We start from the raw sequence: 23751 nt of genomic DNA on the forward strand, positions 1-23751 counted from the left end.
TCTGCCTTCTGCATGCCTCCAGTAAGCAATGAGGCCAGGATCCATGCCTCGCTTTTCAAAAGGTGTGATCTGATATACCACACTTCGTAAGATGGCTCCTATAGCCCCTTCCCTTGCAGTCCCCCGGGATAAGGTCAATTTAATTTGCAGTTGGGTATGATGAGACATATTTTGGGACAAAAATTTGTATATAAATATACAATTGTGTGTATATATATATTTTTTTTTTTCTTATTTAAGATTTGCTCAATTGTGTCAGTTTTACCTACTTTCCTTACCTGTGAAATGGACATAACATTTCATGGCAGTTGAGAATTATTTCAGAAAGGTTTATATTCAGAGATGCTTTCTTGGCTGAAGGTAATTTTTATTGACGTCACTGAAGTCTTTGAATCTGACCTGCCTTCTCTAAACTCTCCAGCTACATATGCTTGGTTATAACATACTTACCTGCCGAAGGAAAATATTTTCTTTTCTGATTGTTTTTTTTTTCCCCCAAGTGGGCTTTTCCAAAGCTAATTTCTCTGCAAAGAGACATATGCTTTAGGTCTGTACTTGTGAATTTACCTTGGAAAAATTAGGTCATCTTCAAATCTGTCAATGTGGCTTATAAACTTGGCAAAGTGTTTTAATTAAAAGCTTCTCTGAGATTTGAAAAAAGGGGAAAAACTGATTAGTATCAGTAATGTTTTCATTTTCATGCTTTGTGTATTTATAGGTATATGTCACTTTTCATGTTGTATTAAAAGTATGTTGACTGTCTCTGCTAACAGTTCATCTCTTTTCTTCTGCAGCCTCCAAGTCTGTTATAAATAGTATGCTACGGGACCCTTCTCAGATTCCAGATGGAGTTCTAGCAAATCAGGTCTATCAGGTATTAATCACAGCTGTCTATTTTCAGTGGCAATGCTGTTATCTGCCTAGCAGAGTAAAGGATTTTAAACCTCATTTAATTACTGTCATCATAAACTATCACTGAGGTCAGGGTGCACCATAAATGGCAATGCAATATTTGTGAGAAGAGCATTTCACTTTTTAATAGCTTGCTTTTATAGTGAATAAAAAGCATGCAATTTTTGTTTTCTGTGATTAAATCTTTTTTAAAAAAATTTTTTAAGAAAAATAATTACTGCTTTTAGGATATTGTCTGACAGTTTTTGTAGACGCTCCATCCCAGACCCCTTCTCTTATTTGTCTGCAGTGCATCGTGAACGACTGCTGTTATGGACCACTGGTGGACTGCATCAAACAGTATCCTTCCCCATAAAATTTTAGGTGCACAATTGACGAGCTTAGACTCAGTGGAGGAGATGTGTCTAGCTTTAACCTGACATAAAGTTCTGCTTCACAAAACACATTTCATACTCTTCTATTTTATATTCAATCAACTGGAGGGTCACTGCAGACCATTCTTTTCTACAGCTTAAAAAAAAAATCAGATAGGCATTGGGAAGATGTCAGTTCAGCAGTTGCATGTTCACATGCTTATTTCAACCTGCTTGGTTTTCAATGAGTTTAAAGATAGAGTCACAGGGCAGGTAGCACACTGTCTTGAAATGTATCTAAGCATTTCAGTGAACATTTTTTCAAATATGAATAAATTTCTATTTAAAATGGACCAAATTTAGTTGAGAATAAATTTTGAGCCCGTAGTTAAGGGATGATGTGATTAAACTGCCACCAGAGACCATCATGTTTTAAAGGGCAGTAGATTCTTACTGCTTAGATGTTGATTATATTCTCAGCTGTCGCTTGGATCCCTAATAAACATTTTTAGAGAAAACCAAGCTAATTTTTCCCTCTGGACTGAGTTTAAGGCTAGGAGAACAGATGTCCAGTCATTTTTCGTTAAAGACATTCAAATTACTAAAGAGTTAACGCTTGCTTCGTCAAACAGGATTTGTGTGTGTGTGTGTGTGTGTGTGTGTGTGTGTGTGTGTGTACACGCACATGTGTTTCAGTTGTTTCCGACTCTTTGTGGCCCCGTGAACTGCAGCCCGCCAGGCTCCTTTGTCCATGGGATTTTCTAGGCAAGAATACTGAAGTGGATTGCCATTTCCTACTCTAGGGGAATCTTCCCAACCCAGGGATTGAACCTGCATCACTTGTGTCTCCTGTGTTGGCAGATGGGTTCTTTACCACTAGCACCACCTGGGAAGCCCAAACAGGAGTTGAGTGGTCAGTAACCACTTTGTGAAGTAGGACATTGTTAATCAATACATTTAGTAGTATTGTGGCAACACTAAGAATTTTTATAATCTTTGGCTAAAAAAATTCTATGTAAAGAGTAAATAGTCATTTTTAATGGAAATGATATCTACCTGAGTCCACAAGTCTTAATTTTTTAGTAATACAACATGCCCTTCCGTGGTTTTGTTAGCACAGATGACATTGTGACCAGTTATGACTCAATGATTACCAATCAGGAGGCTTTTTGTTAGAAGCTTTGCTAGTCAAGTGTGTGTGTGTGTGTGTGTGTATGTTTGTATTCCACCTTGTTTCATGAAGGCTTAGAGTTAGTAAAATTTTTGTAAAAGAAAAAAAATGGATTCATTTTCTTTTTTTCATGAAATTAACCTTTGAAAAATAAATCTTTCAACAGAGCCACTTTTAAGAATATTCACTATCTATATTATAGCCCTTTGTATGTTTATTCTCCTAATCTGTTCCTCTCAGTCTGACTTAATAAAAGCATAGCATTGTTGTAAGTTCAACCTTTTATTAGACCAAAGTGAAACTATGCTTCCATTTTCAGTGTAAAATTAATGATAGTGTTAGAAATTGTCGGAATGCCAACCCCCACGTTGCCCCAGTGATAAAGTTTAGCACATCCACAAAACGACTAACACCATCTTCGAGTATCTGGGGTGGAATTACATGTTAATTTTAAAGCACATAAAATAGTTAAAAATCAATTTAAAGTTAAGGTTTTAAAAGCATAATGTCTTTTGAAGGATTGCATATTGATTTTAAATATAACTATCTAATTATGTATGCATGGACTAAAGTATGAAGTCAACTGCTTTGTAAATGCCAGGAGGCTGTTTTTCAGTAATAGTTGAGATGCTTACGGGAAACTAGATTGCTGTATTGCTGGTGAAGAAAATGGCTTGTGAGGTTATTTACAAGTTTTGCCCCATGGTCACTGCCATACATCAATAATAGGTATTATTATAGAGAAAGTCTAAGTGTTTCTGCTTATGAAGCATTATAAATTTGGTTTGGAGTATTTTCCTTATATTTTTGCCATCATTCACTTTCCTTTTTTGGTTGTGCTATACTGCCAGTAGAATTTAATGTAGTACATGATTTCAATTGATAAAGATAATGATGTATGTCTACAAATTGTATTCACTGGCTAGATTATAATTTCACAGTTCCATTAAGCCTATTGCTTATAAAATTACTGTTTTTATAAACTTTATATTCTACACTTTGTATTTTATACATGTTTATATCAAACAAAACATAATCAAGATGTATATATCTTTGCAAAGTTTCAAATTAGTGATTGCTTTTTACCATGCAGAATGAAACAGGCTGGGAAGTTTATAGAGAATTGATTCTATCTTTGCATTGAGATAGTGGCAGTTTAATGTAACGTAAATACACTTGCTTAGCTGTTTTCAAGGCTGATCAACAGGAATTATTTTATTTCACACTGAATAAAAATGATTGGATTTTCATATGAGTACAAATGCTATTTGTATGTTGTTCTGATAAACTGGTAATGTTTACATTGCTTACTCTTGGTAAATTACATCATCTTGTTAGAAAGAAAGCACACATTTAATAAATAGAATAGGTATAAAACCTTTTACTCCATTATGGAAATGTTACATGTAGGCATTTGTGTAAGGAGAGTAAAGTAAATTGGTGATTTATTAATAAGACACCAAAACAGCACCCTAGATTGCAAAGAGTGTATAAATTGTCATTGCTTTCTTTTTCTTTTGGTGTCTACTATAATTTTTCCTATATAACCATGTCCACCCACATGTTATTTTCCTGCCAGAAGTTATATTCACAGACACAAAAGGTGTGAGAAACCAGCCACCTCAACTTTCCAAAGTGTGACTCCAGGACAGAACTGTTAGACAAAGACCTGAAGTGTGGAGCAAAAGGAAAGATAGTGATACAGGAAGCTTGAAGTGCTGTGGTTTTCACTCCTGTACCATCAGTTTCATGATTCAACATTTTAGATGTAAATAATTCACAGCAATAAAAGTGAGAGCACATTTATGTGGACTAGAAGTAAATTATTTAGTTCTGAAACGTGGGATGCCCCTAGTAATGAGAGACCATTGAGAGATATTCATCAGATATCTTCAGTGGACTCTATGAATGTGTGAAATTTTATGATTTAAAAATTTGTTTTCAGTGAGAAATAAGCACAGTCCCGTGCATGGGGAGGAGGGACAACAGAAAGAAAAAGACAGTGATGATGACTGGGGGCTTGTTTTGATGATGTATATGAGTGGTCCCACCTCTTGAATTCTAAGATTTGAATAATAACCCACTTGTATGTGTTGATAAATGACAGGATGATTTTCTACGAATTTTACAGGTAATTTTTAAGCTTTATTTGATTTAAATTGTATTCTTGTAGTGCATGATCAGGACTAAAGAATCCCTGTTAAGCCAAGGAGTGTTAAGACCAAGTTGACATTAGTGAGATGGGGAATTAAAGAATTACAGGCACACCTCATTTTATTGTGCTTCACTTTATTGTGCTTTGCACATACTACGTCTTTTACAAATTGAAAGTTTGTGGCAACCCTGCATTGAGTTGGCACCATTTTCCCAATAGCATTTGCTCATTTCATGTCTCTATGTCACTTTTTGGTAATTCTTACAGTATTTTAATGTTTTTCATTATTATTGTATTTGCTATGATGATCTGTGGTATTATAATTACAAAAAGATGAGGACTCGCTGAAGGCTCAGGTGATGGTAGCAATTTTTTAGCAATAAAGTATTTTTTAATTAGGGTATATGTATTTTTTAGATATAATGCTATTGAACACTTAATAGGCTATAATGTAATAGTAACTTTTATATGCCCGGAGAACCCAAAAAAATCATGTAACTTGCTTTATTGCAATATTTGTTTTATTCTGGAACTGAACCCATGGTATCTCCAAAGTCTGCCTGTATTACCAAACACCTTTGACAAAATTATAGTATGAGAATAGGGTAACACTCCTTTTCACACTTTGTACACTCTCATCCTTTTGGAAAATAGACCAGAATTCCAGGTCTCATTCCTGACTTCATTACTTACCTGCCATGAGACCGTCATCAAGTTCTCAGCCTTCCTGAGCCTTGCTTTCCTTAACTGTGAAAATGTACCTGTGACTGTAGTCGTACCTGCTCATGTGGTTGTTGTGAAGATTAAATAAAATGATACCCCAGAGTGCTAGCACTGTGGCTTAGTATATGGTATTTAAGGACTATTAGCTAATATCAATTATTTTTATGTAACTAATTTTAATATGTTTAAGAAGCTCTACAGAGGTCATAGGCTTTGCAGAGATTTTGTTCTGATTCTCTGCTCTGGCACACATTGACCATATGATCTTATATAAATTCCTTTTTAAGCCTTGGTTTCCTCATCTGTAATATAAGGATAATAATAACTGTGAGGATGAAATAACATATGTAAATACACTGAAAATAACATACTTAATATACTGCCTGCTTCATAATAGCATTCAAAAAATTTATATGAGCATATGTATATATTTATACACACAATATAATGTGAAAATTTGCACACACAAGAGAAAGACTTGAAAGAGCCTCTGAACTCACGCACTAATCCACAGCCATTTACTGGGATGTCTTTCCTCCAGAGTACATATACTTCTCAACAAGTCAGTTGTTTGGTTTCCCAAGACACAGAAGATCAGCACTCCTAGACTAGAAGTGAAGTGCTGTTGTTCAGCCACCCACTTGTGTCTGACTCTGCAACCCCATGGACTGCAGCACACCGAGCCTCCCCGTCCCTCACCATCTCCCTGAGTTTGCCCAAGTTCATGTTCATTGCATCACTGATGCTGTCCAGCCATCTCATCCTCTGACCACCCTCTTCTCCTTCTGCCCTCAATCTTTCCCAGCATCAGGACTGGGAAAATAAGAGCTGCTAAATGCTGGCTTTGTGGCAAGTGTGAACTCACAGAAGATTTATGGAACTCTGTAAGACTAGAAATTCTTAGGGCAAAATCTGGTTGGTATTCTTTACTGCACTTAGTGCTTAATAAATGGTCCTAAATTGAATTGAGGGGTTTTTAGCATAGCATAAAGGATGTTTATAATTACCTCTACTTTCCATTTCATCTCAAAGTATAGCCCTGGTATTAGCAATTCTTTCTGGTGGTATAATTCTACCAATGTTACGCTCCTTAACTAAGACTCCCCAGTGCCATTGGTCATGAGCATGAAGTCCTGCTGAGGGACCTGCTTCTGGAGAAAAACCTATCCTTCCTAGGTGAGTATTGCTTACGTCTTCTGTAGCATGTATCTCCGTGAGTGCTTAAATATATATTTTTAAAAATCTTCCACTTGCAGTTATTATGTACTAAAGGAAGAGCAAATGATGACGGATGCTGTGCCTGTTATCTTTTATTGATTTAGAACCGAGCAGGAACTCAGTTACCTAATCCCTTGTATACACAGCACATGCACAAGCTTACAATTAATATTTTATAGCATAAGTGGCTGAAAAAATACTTTAATATCTGTTGCAGTATTACTTTTGGTGTCATGAGATATTAACCATAATCTAGGCCTTATGAGAGAAGGAAACAAAAGAAATATTGTCCATAAAATGCTTTATATATTGAAAAGAATGGTTAGAAAAATTCATGTTAGGTATTTTTGTCTCATGTATGGAATTGCCTAGTACTTTCACTTGAAAATGAAATATTGAGCTTTTATTATTTTTATGCCAAAAGTGAATTGTCATCATATGAGTATGATTTTTTTAAAATCTCGCAGGTTCATATGTGTTTGTCTGCCAACGTGGAATCCTATTACAGACTGTTATTTCTTTCAACATCTCTTAGGTGTTAAAAATTAAGCCTCAGAAGGCATACATGTGATAACTGATCATAGCAACCGCAAAGCACTCTACCAGGAATTAAATCCTCTTCTCCATTTTAACTGTGGTAATTTGTCAAGGTTCTATACAGATTGTATTATTGTACACATCTATTTTATGTTAAGAGTTTGCATAGCGTCTTTTTTTCGGTTAAAAAAATTAAGCGTTATTGGATTACATAATTTTTGCTCCAAAATGAACAAGACTTAGCCAAGGGAAGTCAAATGATCTTATGTCAAGTTGGGAAAGGATGTTGAAAACAGTCCTGCAAGAAATCTGTTTTAGGTCTTAGTAGTCAGTATTTTTATTAATGACCTGAAGGAGTTGAATGTGTTGTAAATGGTTGATATAATTTTAAGAGGGGGTATACCATAAATATTCTCCAGTGAGAGTTGAAGAAACCTGATAAATTAGGAAAGGGGCCTCAGATTACTAAATTAAATATTGATATGTAAAAGCAACAAGTTTTTTTTATAAGAAGAACAACTGAAATATTCAGCGTATGGAAGAGGGTGAATTAGATAGAAATTACCTTTTAAAATCTAATGAAAAATAAGGTGTATAATGCCTTCAGAACCAGTTGAATGAATGTCCTGTGCTGCACTTTGTAGAACTACGGAGTTTCAGTAATATTATAAAGTATCTGATCATATTGACCACTCAGTGGCCAATAAGGTGTGGCCAGGTGTATTGTTCGAAGCCAGCAACTGAGCAGTCATATTTTCAAGACCACTTGGTGTAACACTCTTGGCACCATCTGCTTAAGGGTAGTCAAGCCCTTGGCACCTTTTCTTTGCTTAATCTGGTTTTTTTCTGCTTCCTTCCTAAAGACCGGAAGACCCAAACAGGGAGGAAGAACAAAGGGCTCACTCTTGGCTTAAACTTAGTCCCAGGTCCTCAACTCCCTTGATTCTAGGACTAAAGGCACTAGATAGCGCTGGCCACAGCGGACAAAGGCAGTGCAGAGACACAGCAGGGAGCCACTGCCCTTTGCTAACATGTTCAGAAAGGGGATTTAAAATGGAACAGGCTCATCTGTTCCTCTGCACTCTAGGATCTAACAGTAATTCTTTTATTGAAGCATACCAAAGATGATCCTTAACTCGTACTTAGCTCTCTTCATGTAACCTCAGTCCTGTTTTGAAGCATTTCCTCATCAGTATTCAAAGAGGTTGTTATTCTATGCATTTTAAACATTTTAATGTAGTACTGAATTAATACATGTTTATTTATGGTTAAAACCTGAAAACCCAAAGCCTCTTATGGAGTATCATTATGGGTTTGTTCTTTTACCTTGTAAATACTCCCTTCACAGTGAATAATCAGATCTAGAGTACTGTTACCAGGTAAATTTAGATAGATCATCAAAAACATAGGTATATAAATAGACTACTAATCTCATTTTATATTTTCTTGTTTTCATGTGTATGCCTTGAATTTTGTTTCAGAGACATTGCAGGCATGTTTGTTTTACTTTGATTTTTTTTTTTTAATAAGTGAAAGTAAAATCAATCTCTCCCTCTGTGTCTCTTTCTTTCTCCCTTTCTCTTTCCTTCCTTCCCTCAAATCTGGACTACTTTCAAAAGACAAGGATTCTTATCCTTTGTATATTACCCCTTCTTAAGAATTATGACTTCCTGAAATTTTTTATCTTATTTTAAAATTTCCACCTATTGTGCTCTATATGTCATTTTATAAAATACGTATTTTATCTGACCTCTCTAAAACCGAGAGGTCAGATAGAAGAGAAAAATAAAAATAAATTGCTTTTATCATAACCCTAATAATTTCTAGTTTTCTTGATTCATAACCACGTACTGAACAGTTGCCATGGCACAGGATTTGTTGTTCAGTTGCTAAGTTGTGTCTGACTCTTTGTGACCCCAAGGACTGCAGCACGCCAGGCTTCCCATCCCAGGGAGGCACGCCCTTGTCCTTCACTATCTCCAGGAGCTTGCTTAAATTCATGTCCATTGAGTCAGTGATGCCATGCAACCATCTTATCCTCTGCGGCCCCTTTCTCCTTTTGCCTTCAGTCTTTCCCACATCAAGGTCTTTTTCAACGAGTCGGCTCTTCTAATCAGGTCCACAGGATTTAACCAGGCACTACATTGGAAAGGAAGAATGAAGTCTCCTTTTTGTTGAAGGTTTAGGTGTACTCATGGATTTATCCTATCTTGTGCATTTATCCATTTCATACTTCTCAAAATTTACATTGTACTAAGAAGAGTCAACGTTGAATAAATGACTTTAGGTTCTCCAACTAGAAAATATATTTTATTTATTCATATATTTATTCCAACAATCAGTTACTGAATCAGGTACTATTTTAAGCCCTAGACATAAGTCAGATGAAGGCCCTGCTTTTGTAGATATGGTCAAATTACAAACAAATTATAAGCAAATGAATACAGGTAATTTCTAGCAGTTTCCTCAGAGATCTCATAATTCTTTTATTCATTGTTCAGTCATTTTTTTTCAGTTTACTTTTGCTAAGTATGTTCTCTGCATGCCAGGAAAGTGAAGTGAAAAACAGTGAAAGTGTTAGTCATTCAGTCGTGTCTGACTCTTTGTGACCCTATGGACTGTAGCCCACCACGCCTCTCTGTCCATGGAATTCTCCAGGCAAGAATACTGGAATGGGTAACCATTCCCTTCTCCATGGTATCTTCCCAACCCAGGGATCAAACCCAGGTTTCCTGCATTGCAGGTGGATTCTTTACCAGCTGAGCCACGAGGGAAGCCCAAGAATGCTGGAGTGGGTAGCCTATCCCTTCTCTGGGGGATCTTCCCAACCCAGGGATCAAACTCGGGTCTCCTGCATTGCAGGCAGATTCTTTACTGTCTGAATCACCAGGCATGCCAGGAACAATACCTAATTAGTTTGAAGATGATGATAAGCACTCCTTCCCTCCAGCCCACACACACTATTGCCTTGTCCGTCCCAGTAAAAATTCACTTTCATCTAGTGTATCGCACTTGATTGTCTTGGTAGTGAAAATAAATACATTCAAGGCTGTGGTCCTGCTTCTCCTGTGAAAATTTTTAAAGAAGGTACAGATTATGTTAAAAATCAATAGTTACCCTCAACATAGGAAGAAAATGCTACTGGCTTGTAAGCAACTATTCCTGAAGTAGTGATAGAATTTTAGTTACTCATCTTACTCATCTGCTCTCTCTCAGCAGCCTCTTCCTGCCTCCATGTGCTTCTCAAGTGGCTGATTGAACTCATTAGCCTGGCTGTATTAGCCCTAAGCTAACCACTGTTTCTTTTGGTGCAGCAAACTGTTACCTTTTAAGTACTTGCTATGGGCATGTACCATTGTAAATAAAAAAAATAATAAAGTAAAACAAGTCAAACATGGATCCTTCCAGGAAATTTTCAAATAAGTATAAATCAGTTATTTCCAAGTGTAGTTAATTTAGAATGAACATTTATTGATGTGCATTTAAAGTCTCAGAAGAGGCAAAGAGCTTGCTGCCTGCTCTCAGGCTTGAAGACACAAGGAAATTGACCAATTAGGCATTGTGACCATCCTTATCCCTTCTGCTAAGGGTTTGTTCCATTTCTAGTATCAATGAAATAGAGAATGTATCATGTCTGATGGAGATGTTTTAATTTATATCTCTCAAGTATTAAATGGTAGCATATTTTATTTTATAGCCTCACTCTCTCTTTCTTTTGGGAGTGTGGGGTGAGAGGAGAGATTTGGACACAAGGCAAGGGAGAAAAGGAAAACAGTGATAGCCAGAAGACTACAAGAATGTTTGCAATGATAGGGAAAATATCAAAGGCTGAAGACAAACATTCATCCTCCATGGGTTGGCATTTCTCCAGGTTGGAGGGACTATCATTAGTGACTTCCATAGCTACTGTCTGGTGCAAATTCTTGTTAAGTTTGGCTTAATAAGGATTGTTCCAGAGATATTTTATTCTTCCCAGTGAATGTTGCCCTATTAGTAGCAGCTAACAATTATTTTGAGTGACACCTGAGAGACATTTGCTTCCTCCCTGCCTCACCCTACCATGTTTGGTCTTGCCTTATGACAGGCCAGCATATTTTACATAGGTGCTTTTTCTAGCATTCATGTACGACTCTGTGGGACTCCAGGAGGCTGCAATCTGTATAAAGCCAAATAGGCTTACTGAAGGATATCCCTTGCTGTAAGAAATTAGGATCTGTGTTTCTGAGAGTTCGTCTACTCCTGCTGCTTTATTCCCTATCTAAAGCAGCAGTGCTCCGGGGAAGTGATTATGATGTGATATGGAATTATGACTTCAGGTGAAGGATAGGCAGTGGGAACAGATGAGATTCAGAATACTGAGACTGTGTGTACATGCAGATATTAGCCATTGAGGGTAAGAGACTAGAGATAAAACATAGGGTTACATAGGCTAAAGGGAACTAAGATGGTTGGATGTTTCCAAAAGTATCAACTATTTAAATTCCTAGCCAAAGGTTAAAAATAAGATGCAGTTTTCCAAGTAACAGGAACATTATTTTGAGGGGCAGAATGTGGAGAATCTGGGGTCTGTTCTTCCCTTCCTAAAGAAATCATCAAGGTGAGGGACCATCTTTTACTTACTTATCTTACTGACTTTGCTTATGCATGCTTCTCCCTGGGACCAAGAGAAAAGAACCACAGACACGTTTGCTGCTGAAAGACAGGTTCTGTAGGACTTTGAAGGCAGGTTCGCCTGTCCACTTACGATGGTAGTCTTCCTGCTTGAAGCCCACAGCTCTTCCCTCAGCCATTGCTCTGGCTGCATAACTCACATCAGCCAACATCTTGGCCACTGCTGATACATTAGAACTACCTTGGTTGTAAGTGACAGAGATCCAGTCAAACTAGATTATATGCACACACAAAAGGGAGAAATATTGGTTCGGAGATAACACCTATGAAGTCCAAAGGAGAAGTTTGCTTCTAGTGTGTCTAGAATTTAGACGACAAAACGATGCCATCAGTATCTCCTCTTTTTTCCCTTTTGTGTTTCTTTTTTCCAATGTAGGCTTCATTCTCAGAAAACAAAGGTGATCCCTGGCAACTGCTAATTTGTTTACTCTGTAGAGTTCGTAATCCCAGGGGGAAAGTGGTGCTTCTCATTTTGCCCCATAATCAATCTTAAAAATAGGCTCTGATCAGCTTGTCTGGGTCATGTGTCCACTCCTGGGGCCAGTGGTTGGGGGTTATGTTTTTCACCGCCCACCCGAATCAACTGTGAGAGTAGGTTGGCGATGCCAGGCAGCACAGGAAACAGGACAGAGAAAATCAAATATCTCACCCCACAAAACATTAGCTGCAGGTTGCAACCTTATACCCCATAAACAAAAGGTATTGGAGGGTCACATCTGTTACTGTTGTTGTTAGATGGGTTCTTGGGTCCTGTGTGATTCTGTATCCAGTGTATAGAGATCTCTTGTATGCCTCCGAACTACTAATACACCTCCCTCCATCGAGATTGGTTCAGGCACAACAGGCTCTCACATCAGTGACAACAGCTAAAAGAGCTGGGGCAGACAAAGGCTGACATTCATCCATTGCACAGAATTTTGGAGTTACAAAGGGCTCTGTGACCATCCAGGCCCCCTGTTCTGTTTAGTGGAAACTTGCCTCAGACCTCGCATCACAGTTATTACTTCACCCGCCCACCCCCAAACAGCTTGCCCTGAATTCTTTTTTACTCTACCATGCTGACTTCTGACTTGTCCCTTCTCTTGTGGTGTTAAACCAAAAGAATTTAGAATGATAACAGCTGAAGCTCCAATACTTTGGCCACCTGATTAGAAGAGCCCAACTCATTGGAAAAGACCATGATGCTGGGAAAGGTTGAGGGCAAGAGGAGAAGGGGACGACAGAGATTGAGATGGTTGGATGGCATCACAGACTCAATGGACATAAATTTGAGCAAGCTCCAGGAGAGAGTGAAGAAGAGGGAAGCCTGGTGTGCTGCTGCAGTTCATGGGGTCGCAAAGAGCCGGACACGACTTAGCGACTATAGACAACAGCAACAGAGTAAGATACGGAAGGAAGAGTTTTGCGTCTGTTGTCCATGTTCATGTTCTCTGTCTCCAGAACCACCAGTCAATGGGGGCCAGCCTACCCTGCCTCACTATGCACTGTTCTGACTTGTGACCCCCCCCCCCAATTTGTTCCCTGTCTTTAGGGCACTTTAGTTTTCACTAGTATTGTCCCCTAAAGACGTAAACAAAGGATAAGGTCAGAGCAGTCAGTTGTATTCCTTATTAGTGGCTTTGATAAGAGGCTTTGGGAGAAAAGATTGAAACTAATAGATGTAATGAAATTTTTAGGTCCTCTAAAGAGGTCTCCCCATTAAATGCATATCTGTTCTATATACCTTTGCACATGTTTTGCATAGCATAATAACATCTATTATCAAAACCCTGCTAAATTCTTTAATTAGGTAGGAAGCCTGTGAAACTTTCTTCTAGAGAAGATAGACATATGGGATGTGAAGGCCACAGCTCCAATTATTGAATGAAACAGTATTTGGGGATTAAAAAAAAAACACAGAAAAACAAAATACTTGAGTAGAAAAAATATACTGTAGTTTTCATTTGTATTGAAGGGTCTTTTTTGCCCTTCCCCAATTTAATAAAAAATGTAACCGATGTTAAAAAGATTCTGTCATACAAGGTATTTTAACCTAGGATTTTAGAAATCTTTTGACAAATTCATAGATAAAAGGCCATGTCAGAATTTATTTTCCTTTTCATTTTCAGATGTTATGAACTGGAATTTTGCATAATTTCTCTGAGAATAACTGCATTTCTTAAATTTAAAGCCTTTTAAGGAAACAGGAAAACTTGAAACTTTTTCTTATAGTCCTCATGCCTTGCTATGATTCTTAAGTATATGTTAACTAGTTTAAGATGTGTTTTGTTCTCTGACTCAAAATCAGCCCTTTCTTTTAAAAAAAGAAATTGTGTAATTAGTACTTAATTGCTGTGGATATTTTGGGCATTTAGAGGAGAGGGTAATTGAAGGCCAGAGAAATTAAACTTTCACAGTGATCTTTACATTTATGTGATTCCTTTTTTAAAATGTCCTCCGAAAGCAAGCCTGACAACTTAAAAATAAATGAAGAACTGCATTGTTTTGAAAAATTTAGCATCAGTTTTATCTGTAGATGCAGTTTCATTGGATTTTTAGTTATATTGGAGAAAGGATCATTAAAATGCTGGAAATCAAGAGTTGATTTTGTTCACCTCCTCTTCAGGCAGGTGTCAACTAAACAATGTCCAAGACCCATCCCCGCTCTTGTGTTTTCAAATCTTCTAGGGGGAAAATGAGAATTTTTTTGCCACTTCATAAATATTACACATGATGAAATTTAAATATTTGCCATAATTAAAAATTATATATTGTCTGTTGGGACAAACCAGAGCTTGGTTGAGATGGGCTCCTATCTGTATCTGGCTATTTGAAAGACCCAGCTGGTTGGCCACCTGATGCAAAGAACCAGGTCCTTGGAAAAGACTCTGATGCTGGGAAAGATTGAGGGCAGAAGGAGAAGGGGGACAACAGAAAATGAGATGGTTGGATGGCATCACTGACTCAATGGACATGAGTTTGGGAAAACTCTGGGAGATAATGAAGGATAGGGAAGCCTGGCATGCTGCAGTCTATGGGGTCGCAAAGTTGGACATAACTTAGTGTCTGAACAATAACAAAAAGGTGTTGGCAGTCACTTCTGCTGACCTCTTTCATTGTATCATGTGTAAGTTGGAATGTTAGAAGACTATAAGCTCAGAAGTACTATGCTTCATGAGGTACCCTTTATCTAAAAATCCTACATTTTGTGGATCTAGAGGCTAGTGAGTCTTCCTTTAAGTGAAACTATTCTTATATTAATTTTGATAATGAATATTTGGACTGTGACATTAACAAGCTTGTTCTTGTTTAGTGGCTAAGTCGTGCCCCATTCTTTGCTACCCTATGGACTGTAGCCTGCCAGACTCCTCTGTCCATGGGATTTTCCAGGCAAGAATACCAGAATGGATTGCCATTTCCTTCTCCAGGGGATCTTCCTGACCCAGGGATCAAACCTGTGTCTCCTACATTGGCAGGCAGATTCTTTACCACTGAGACCCCAGGGAAGCCTTCTAACAAACTTAGTATTTATGAGATATATTGGGCATTTTCAATATACGTTAAGTCAGAAGAGCCCTGCTTCGTATTTGCTACATTCACTGAGTGAGTTAGGTATACAGGATTTGAAGATTGATTTCATGTTGATCCCCAACAGTTTTAGGAGTTATACGAAAAGTGCTTTTCTGAAACTCTCCTCCCAGGCTTTTAAACTAATGTTATTCTTTCTTCTTTCTCAGTCCTCATCATTTTTTCTTGAAGAAAACAAGAAGTTACTTAAACATCCAGCTTTCCACTTGGAAAGTTCAGAGAATCATAAGTAACCACTAGGCTCCAATATGTATAAAAAGCCCTGAGAACTCTGGTGAAACTTAAGATTCTAAAGGAAAATAAAAATTGAAAAACTCATTATGGAAGAGATAAAAAATCTAAACAGGTCAGTAACCATCAAAAAAAAAAGTAGTAAAAGTAACCAAAGAGCTACACATTATAGTAGCACCAGGCCTGGATTGCTTATTGAGTTGAATTCTGCCCAAACATTAAGGAATGGATAAATCCAATGTTATTTAAAATATTGCAGACCAAACAAAATAGGAAAACTTCCCACCTTGAACTTTGGGTCACTTTTGCTGTCTTAAATCAGGAAAGAAAATTACTAAGTCAGTCTGGGTCAGCTTTGTTGAAGACACGGTACTCTTAAAAATGCACTTATATTTTATTCATTTATCCATTTGTATATTAAATATATGCCAAATGGCCTCCCTGTTGGTTCAGTGGTAAAGAATCTGCCTGTAATGCAGGAGATGTGTAGGAGACACTAGTTTGGAAGATCCCCTTGAGGAGGAAATGGCAACCCCCTCCAGTATTCTTGCCTGGGAAAAACCATGGACAGAGGAGCCTAGCAGGCTAGAGTCCATGGGGTCGCAGAGAGTCAAACACAAGTGACCGCAGACACACACACACAGGTTTTTGTTGGTGGTGAGAACAGGGCAGTGAATAGGGTTTTAAAAAAGGAAAAGAAACATTTCCTGTCCTCAGAGCAGAGGCTCCAGGCTCTGGGTGTGGTGGGAGCCAGGCCTATGCACAGTAAGACAAGGGGATGAACAAGGAATGAGGCAGAGGTGGTGTTTTGGGTGATGAGTGAGCGTAGCCTCTAGATCTTAGAGTTTGAACCCTGACCCACCAGATGGTCAACCAAATTTTAAATCCATACCCAGTGATTTGGATAATGATCATGGTAAGGAATGTTTAACTGTCTGAGAACCAGAAAAGGAGCAAAGGCCAGGAAATCTGGTCAGATAGATGGGGTTGACTTAAAAATCTCCCAGTAGGGTGATCTTTGATAGAAACTTCCATCTCCTGGGGCTGAGACCAGGTGAGCAGGGCCAGCTCTTCATGAATTCCACTTCCTAGATTTGTCCTGTCATTTTCTCTGAATTTTGCCAAGTAAAGGAAAATCTAGGTTGAAAGGAATAGTGTGAAGGTTGAAACAGAGGAGGTAAGACAGTTAAGAGTTTAGAAAATAAAGAACAGAGACGATACCCAATGCATAATAACAAAGTGTTTCAGATGTGTGGAATAACCTCTTTACTTAAAAAATAAAAAATGTAGTATTGCTGATGGTGGCACAGGTTTCTAGAAGCTGTCTTTTTCAAACAGTTACGGTTGAATCACCTTTGCGCTGAGAAGGAGGGATGTGGGGGTGGTGTAGAGAAAGTATAGGAGTACTGTGTTACAGTTTGAGTTTCTCCACAGAAAGATGGAGAGATTCTCTGATGTTTATGTTCAGTTTGAGGAGTTTAGGTGTTTTTTTTAATTTTTCACATTAAGTAAGTCATGAAATTTAAACTGTAGGCACTGTGTTAGTAATTTAGGTGCGCTGAACAGGAGTGTAACTGCCTTTTAAGGGATGTTAGTGTATGCATTTGGATTGCTTGGTGACCTTTGAGATTTTGTTTTTAGCCACTGTCAGAAACATCACAATTTCTCCTTCTGAAACAGATTTTGAACACCTGCAAAGGTTGATCAAACTAGGATAGTTTTAATAAACTATTAATCTCTCTTCTTTAATGTCAACCCAGCTTTTAAAGTCACTCAGTCGTATTCGACTTTTTGCCACACCATGGACTTTACAGCCCATGGAATTCTCCAGGCCAGAATGCTGGAGTGGGTAGCCTTTCCCTTCTCCAGATCTTTCCAACCCAGGGATCAAACCCAGGTGTCCTGCATTGCAGGCGGCGGATTCTTAGCTCAGTTGGTAAAGAATCCGCCTGCAATGCGGGAGACCCCAGTTTGATTCCTGGGTCGGGAAGATCCCCTGGGGAAGGGATAGGCTATCCACTCCAGTATTCTTGGGCTTCCCTCGTGTGTCAGCTGGTAAAGAATCTGCCTGCAATGCAGGAAACCTGGGTTTGATCCCTGGGTTGGGCAGATACCCTGGAGAAGGGAAAGGCTACCCACTCCAGTATTCTGGCCTAGAGAATTCCATGGACTGTACAGTCCATGGGGTCGCAGAGGTGGATACAACTGAGTGACTTTCACTTTCACAGCTTTTAAAACTGTTCATCAGCTACCTGAAACATCAGCTCAAGGCACTTGGGTTGATTTAATAAATGCCTTTTCCATTAAACATTCTTGTAGCCAGAATGCATTGAGAGGACAGAAAATTTTTCAGTCTTGTTCATTTACAGTCTAGTTTTCCAAATTCTCTTTTTTTAAAGTAAGATTAATTTTATTTCCTTATCTGAACAATTATGTTGGTTTTTTTATTTTTTACCTTTCAAACAGGGCAGATTGTTTTGAATTCTAGCATCAGTCCTTCAGAATTTCAGTAAAGGATACCAACTTTAACCAAATATAATTAAATATCTAGTTTAAGTGTATCTTATCATTAAAAGGTTATTTATGTTTAAAATGCTGACCTTTCAGGATGTACACAAGAGTGTTCTAAAACAGAATTTCTGAACGTTGGCCATGAAACCACTGTCTTGGCCTGACAAATGAATTGGAAATAAGCTACCCAACACTGGGAATGGGTCATTAATTTTAATCAAAGGTGATGCAGGAAGGCGAATGGGATGCATGACAATGTCAACAGCCCAGTAGATGTTAAGAGACCACACAGCCTTCCTTGTTACTTGGTTGGGCCATTAGTTGAGGTTGGGTGAAGACAGAAAGCCATGTCTGGAATTGAATGACCAGGTCACTCCAAAATCTAACAGAGAACTGCTCATTTCAGAATCACATTGTAATGCCATTAGAAGTCAAGGACAGCTTTTAGAAAATATTGGAGGATTTTTTTTTTTTTTTTTTTTAAACCTAGCATCTAGCTAGTTTTTTCCAACTTTGACAAGCTCTCTGTTTTCCTGCCTCCTTTCCTCCTGAACGGCTCATTGATGTTTACAGAAGATCAAGAAATCGAACAGACTTAGAAAAAAAATCTCAAAGCCTGTTTGCTTTTCAGAATTACATATTGTTAGTTGTAAAACTCTGGTAAATGCCAGAAACAATAGCAGACCAAAGGTATTAAGCAGGGTAATTAATTCTCTGTGGGGATCTCATTGTCCCTTGTCTCTCTCTTATATTCTTGTGCGTAGAAATAGTTTTACTAGTTGAAACTAAACTTTCTTAATTGCTTTAATGAAAGCATTTGTTTTATAATTGTAAAAGCCAAAGTGCTTATGCATTACTGTAAGTTGTCAGTATGGACTTGATAACATCAGCAATATTCATGATGGTGGAAACCTTTTCTTTTAATCAGTAAGTATATTTCATTATTTTGAGTATATTTTCAATTATAAGAAAGGTAGCATATGACAGCTTGAATTAATGATGTTTATAATAAAGATATAAAAATGCAGAAGGGACAGAGAGACATTTTTATATCTCTACTTCAGGTTTGTGAAGAAAGTTCATTTATTCTGACACAGCAATGCATATATAAGAATGATATGTGTGACTGCATTAGTAATTTTTACACATTTTTAAGAAAGAAAAGCAATTATATTGCTGTCTTGTTAATGGAATACTGTGATAAGTAATAGTATTTGTTCTTACTGTAGATGAAGATCAGCTTCGTGCAAGGGGTTATGACAAAACACCAGACTTTATTTTACAAGTACCAGTTGGTAAGTCCTTAGACTCTACTATGCATTTGTTTATAGAGTAAAATGATGTGTTTTTTCCCATAACTTTTAAAATTATTAATATTAGCAAGTGTTACCACAGAATCTGTATTAGCTTGATAATTTTGTATTCAAATGTGTGAAATAATTGCAAAAGATTTTTAAATAGCAGAAAATAATAGGTTCAGAAGAAACCTAAGCTTTAAAAATTTTTACCTATGTTTAAGAAATAAACATGTCTTCAAAAGACATTTTGGTTACCATTTTCAAGTCATTTCTCTATATAGTGCATTTTTAAAACAGAGTTCTGTGGAAAAGCCAGGCTCACTTTGGTTTGCTTTTGCATTACTTGTCAGTTTATATAGGCAATCTCAGAATAGGAGAGAGACTTTTGTAAATGACAAAAACAAAAGGGATGTGACTGTAGCATAAGCGTTCCTTGTCACGAACAGATAGGATGTGTTGTTTTATAATTACATCCATAGATGATGGTGAGGGTTAAGCCTCTCTTCATTAATGTGAAGCATGAGCAGAGACCCAGACAGAGTCAGAATTTTCAATCTCCCCTTCCCTTTGCTCTGTATTCGTAATGCTTTGTTCCTTAGCTGTAGAAGGGCACATAATTCACTGGATTGAAAGCAAAGCCTCATTTGGTGATGAATGTAGCCACCATGCCTACCTGCATGACCAGTTCTGGAGCTACTGGAATAGGTAAGGCCCCATTATTTTTCTCTTAAGATAAACGATACTCAGCTGAAATTTCATTAGAAAAAAAATATTTTGTTTAGCTGGTAAAAATGCTGGTAGCCTTTGTTTCTAGTAAATACGCAGACTTGATTAATGTATTCATTTCAGATAATTTCAACTTCTCTGCGTTCATAATGTTGCTTCACTTTTTAAAACAAAAAATCTGTGCGTGAGGTCAAAATTAGTATATACTCCGTTTTACAGTGATAATATTGGTGTCACTTAAAATATGAATTATAGGATGTGATATGTGTTATATTATTGACACTGACTTTTATCCTCTTGATGTGAAAGTTATGCCTTCTATCAGATCTTAAAAAAATATTCTATCCTCAGCTCTCTGAGGAAAGTATCCAAACGATATGAAAGTCAAAATGAATTACCTTCCAGTGATAGAAAAGCATTTACCTACCAACTTCAGCCAACATTTCCAAAGGCATGGGGATCTCAGTGGTTAAGAAAAAGATGGTGTTGGAGGAAGGGGGAGGATGCTGTATTACTGAGTACCCCCTCATGTGTCTGGGCCTGCAGCTCGTCTCAGTTAATACTCACAAGAAAGTGTGAATTGGAGATAATGGGATTTTATTCACAAGATTATTTGGGATAATGGGATTTTATTCCCATTTTACAGATAAGAAAATAATATGCCTGCAGCTAGTTATCACGCATTGTCTTGGTCCCTTCTAAATCCATGCTATTTTTAGTACAGCTCTATTGATGTTTACGACTGTTGAAACTTTGGCTTTTGCTATTGTTGGAGTCCTAAGCTTTCATATCACATATTTTTTACCCATTAGACCAGAAGGTGGGTCAAAGGGTAACCTTCCTAGATTAACTGTGTTCCTTGGTACTGAACAACTTTAAGAATACGACGGTAAGATGGCATTGGTTTGGATCACTAAGGAAGGAGACAGTAACATCTGTGGGCAGTAGTCTTACCCTGGAAGAAAACAGTGACAGTCTCCAGAATTTGGCATTATATTGTTACCCAGCTTTACAAAAGGCCAGTGGGCCTCGCCTGTAGCAGATGTGCTAAACTAGGCCCACTTTTTACCATGGTAACAATGATCATGACAAAATGCTGAATGTAATGGCTTTCTTGATTTTCTTGTGTAATTGTGCGTAGCATCCGAGCTTTACTTTACAGGGATGGAGGAGGAAAGTGCAAAATGTTTTAGAAATCAATGCTGCTTCAGCGTTTCCTGTCTTTTATTCAGCCATTATTCAAATTAGCAGTAATGTGGTAAATTGAATTTCAGATTTTTAGCAATTTTATGATGAGTTGGAAATAGTAAAGAAAGCATCATTTTTGATAGTATAGGGAAAGCAATGACAAGAAAATCAAATTGTTTAGGTTGCTAAAGGATTTTTTTTTTTTTTAAACTGCTAAACTCAATCACTGTGCGGCAAGACTATCTTCCCAATTTGGTACTGGTCAGGCCTTTTATGAGAAACAGAATATGAATCCAAAATAGTAAAGCTTACTTAAAAATTCCGAAGGCATGTCTTCATTCTAAAACAACTCAGCTAGCTGTTGTCTCCTCTATGCTCAGCCCTCACCATTTTAGAGGCTTTTTAAAGAATCAAATCACCTGTTTGGTAGACTATGGATTATTCACATGGCTGGAGGGGGTTCTGAGCAATGGATGATTTAATAGTTTGATTTGGACTAGATTTTGGATTCTTTTGTTGCATGCTGCTTTTTAAATTTTAATGATGTTTTATTTATATGATTACTACTATTGCTACAATTACTACTATTAGCTTATGTTTCTTAAACACTTTCTTTGAATGTATGCCAAGTAAGTGCACATAGTTCACTTAGGGCACGTTATATGTTAAGGGGAAGCCAAATTACTCAAGAGGGAAATGCTCTACACAGAAGTCATTAGTTTACCAAATGTCTGCAGAGAGGCCAAGAAAAGCAGGTAATACTGTCATTCAATGTGGAACATAGAGACATTTACCTGTAAGTAAGACTTGTCAGTGATGGGGCATTTTGACTGAAGAAAAACTTAGCCCATTGACCAAAGTTTGGGAATCCTACTCTTTTCATATTTTTGCCTCAACACAACTTACAGCAGTTGCTAAAATTCCTCGGAGTTGGAAGAAATCGTCTCTCCCACCTGCAGGTAACCTTTCAAGGAGGCTGTTGGTTGCAGTTTGGGCTAATTGCTTTATTTGTGTGATAAGCCTCTAGTCAACATAAAACTATTATCTAATGTCACACTGTTTTTAGATTTTCTTCCAGTTTTATTGAGATAGAATTGCCATACAGCACTGTGTAAGTTTAAGGTGTATATACAGCATAATAATTTGACATACATAGGTCACGAAATGATTATCAGAATTGTCACCCTATTTTTAAACATCGGAATCTGTGATGAGACTGTTCAGTTAATGTTTGAAAAATCATAATCTTGTCTAAGCCTATTTTTCTATATAAATAACTACAGAACCCCTAAGTTTTAGTGTAATATTTCTCTAAGAGTTTTCTTTTTATGTAAATTGATGTTCTTACTCACCCTATAGGCAACTCCTGACAAAGTTGACCACACCCTTCCTCTTTATTAAAGCTTTTTGTTGTTTGTTTTTGGCTTCCAAGAGATATTCTTCTGAGATTTTTTCCCTGAGATTCCACCTGTGTATTCTTTCTCCTTTTCTGGTTCTTCTTCCTCTTCCCAGCTCTAGGCTTGAAGGCCTTGGAACTCAGCGCTCACCCTCCTCTCTCTTCTGTCTACATATTTCCTGGAGATCTCACCAGAGACTGTGGCTTTATGTTCCATCTCGTGCTGCTATCTCTAACTTCTACCCCCAGCCCTAAGATTCCCCCCTTGTACACATTTGTTTGTCTAGCCAGCTGTCTGCTCAGTATCCCCTCCTGGATACCTAATAGATATCTCAGACTTTACATATCCAAAAATTAAACTCTTGACTTCTCTCCTCAAGCTTATTAGCCTCTTATTTCCTCTCAAGCTCAATTAGTGGCATTGCAATATCTCCCAATACTCAAGCCCAAAACCTCAAGTATCATCACCAATTCATCAGCAGGTCCGTTCAGCCCTACCTTCACCACATCTCAGATTGTGCCGTGTGTCACCACCCGACCTGCTGTCGCCTCACTGTCTGTCATCTTCTCTCGGACTATTACCACAGTTTCCAAACTGGTCTTCTTACATCAGCCCTTGTACTCCTATGGTCAGAGTTTCATACCCTAGGCAGAGTGACTCTCAGAAAATATAAATCAGACCATGTCACTTCCCTGCTTAAGACTCTTCAGTGGCTTCCCACCACATTTAAAATGCAATTGATATCCTAGCGGGGGGAGATGGGGTGGGAGATGGGAGGGCGGTTCACGAGGGAGGGATACATGTACACCTATGACTGATTCATGCTGATGTATGGCAGAAACCAATACAATATTGTAAAGCAAATATTTACAATAAAAAATTTAAAAAAAAATACAATCCAAACTCTGTACCGTGACATTCAGAGCCCTGTATGACCTGCCTCTCACCACCCTCAGTTCTGTCCACACCTGTGCTCTCCCTCCCCCTAGAGTTCTCTCTGCTCTTAAACTTCCTTGGCAGCTTTGTCCATCTTCCTGGAATCTACTCTGCTTGTTTCTACTTCAAGAACCTCACTCTGGCTAATCCTTCTGCT

At 37.8% G+C, this 23751-nt stretch overlaps 1 protein-coding gene across 5 annotated transcripts in view; it reads left to right on the top strand.

Moving 5' to 3' along the window:
- The window catches only part of CDIN1 (CDAN1 interacting nuclease 1), a 229099-nt gene that overhangs the window by 102247 nt on the left and 103101 nt on the right, over positions 1–23751 (top strand). For all 5 annotated transcript variants that reach the window (XM_043471410.1, XM_043471411.1, XM_043471409.1 and 2 more), the window contains 5 exons: positions 795–874; positions 1202–1251; positions 6423–6490; positions 19279–19344; positions 19947–20052. In XM_043471410.1, the coding sequence (XP_043327345.1) occupies positions 795–874; positions 1202–1251; positions 6423–6490; positions 19279–19344; positions 19947–20052 (370 nt within the window). The remainder of the gene's footprint in view (positions 1–794; positions 875–1201; positions 1252–6422; positions 6491–19278; positions 19345–19946; positions 20053–23751) is intronic.

This window comes from Cervus canadensis, chromosome 6 (genome assembly GCF_019320065.1).
Source record: "Cervus canadensis isolate Bull #8, Minnesota chromosome 6, ASM1932006v1, whole genome shotgun sequence".
NCBI classification, from domain to species: domain Eukaryota; kingdom Metazoa; phylum Chordata; class Mammalia; order Artiodactyla; family Cervidae; genus Cervus; species Cervus canadensis.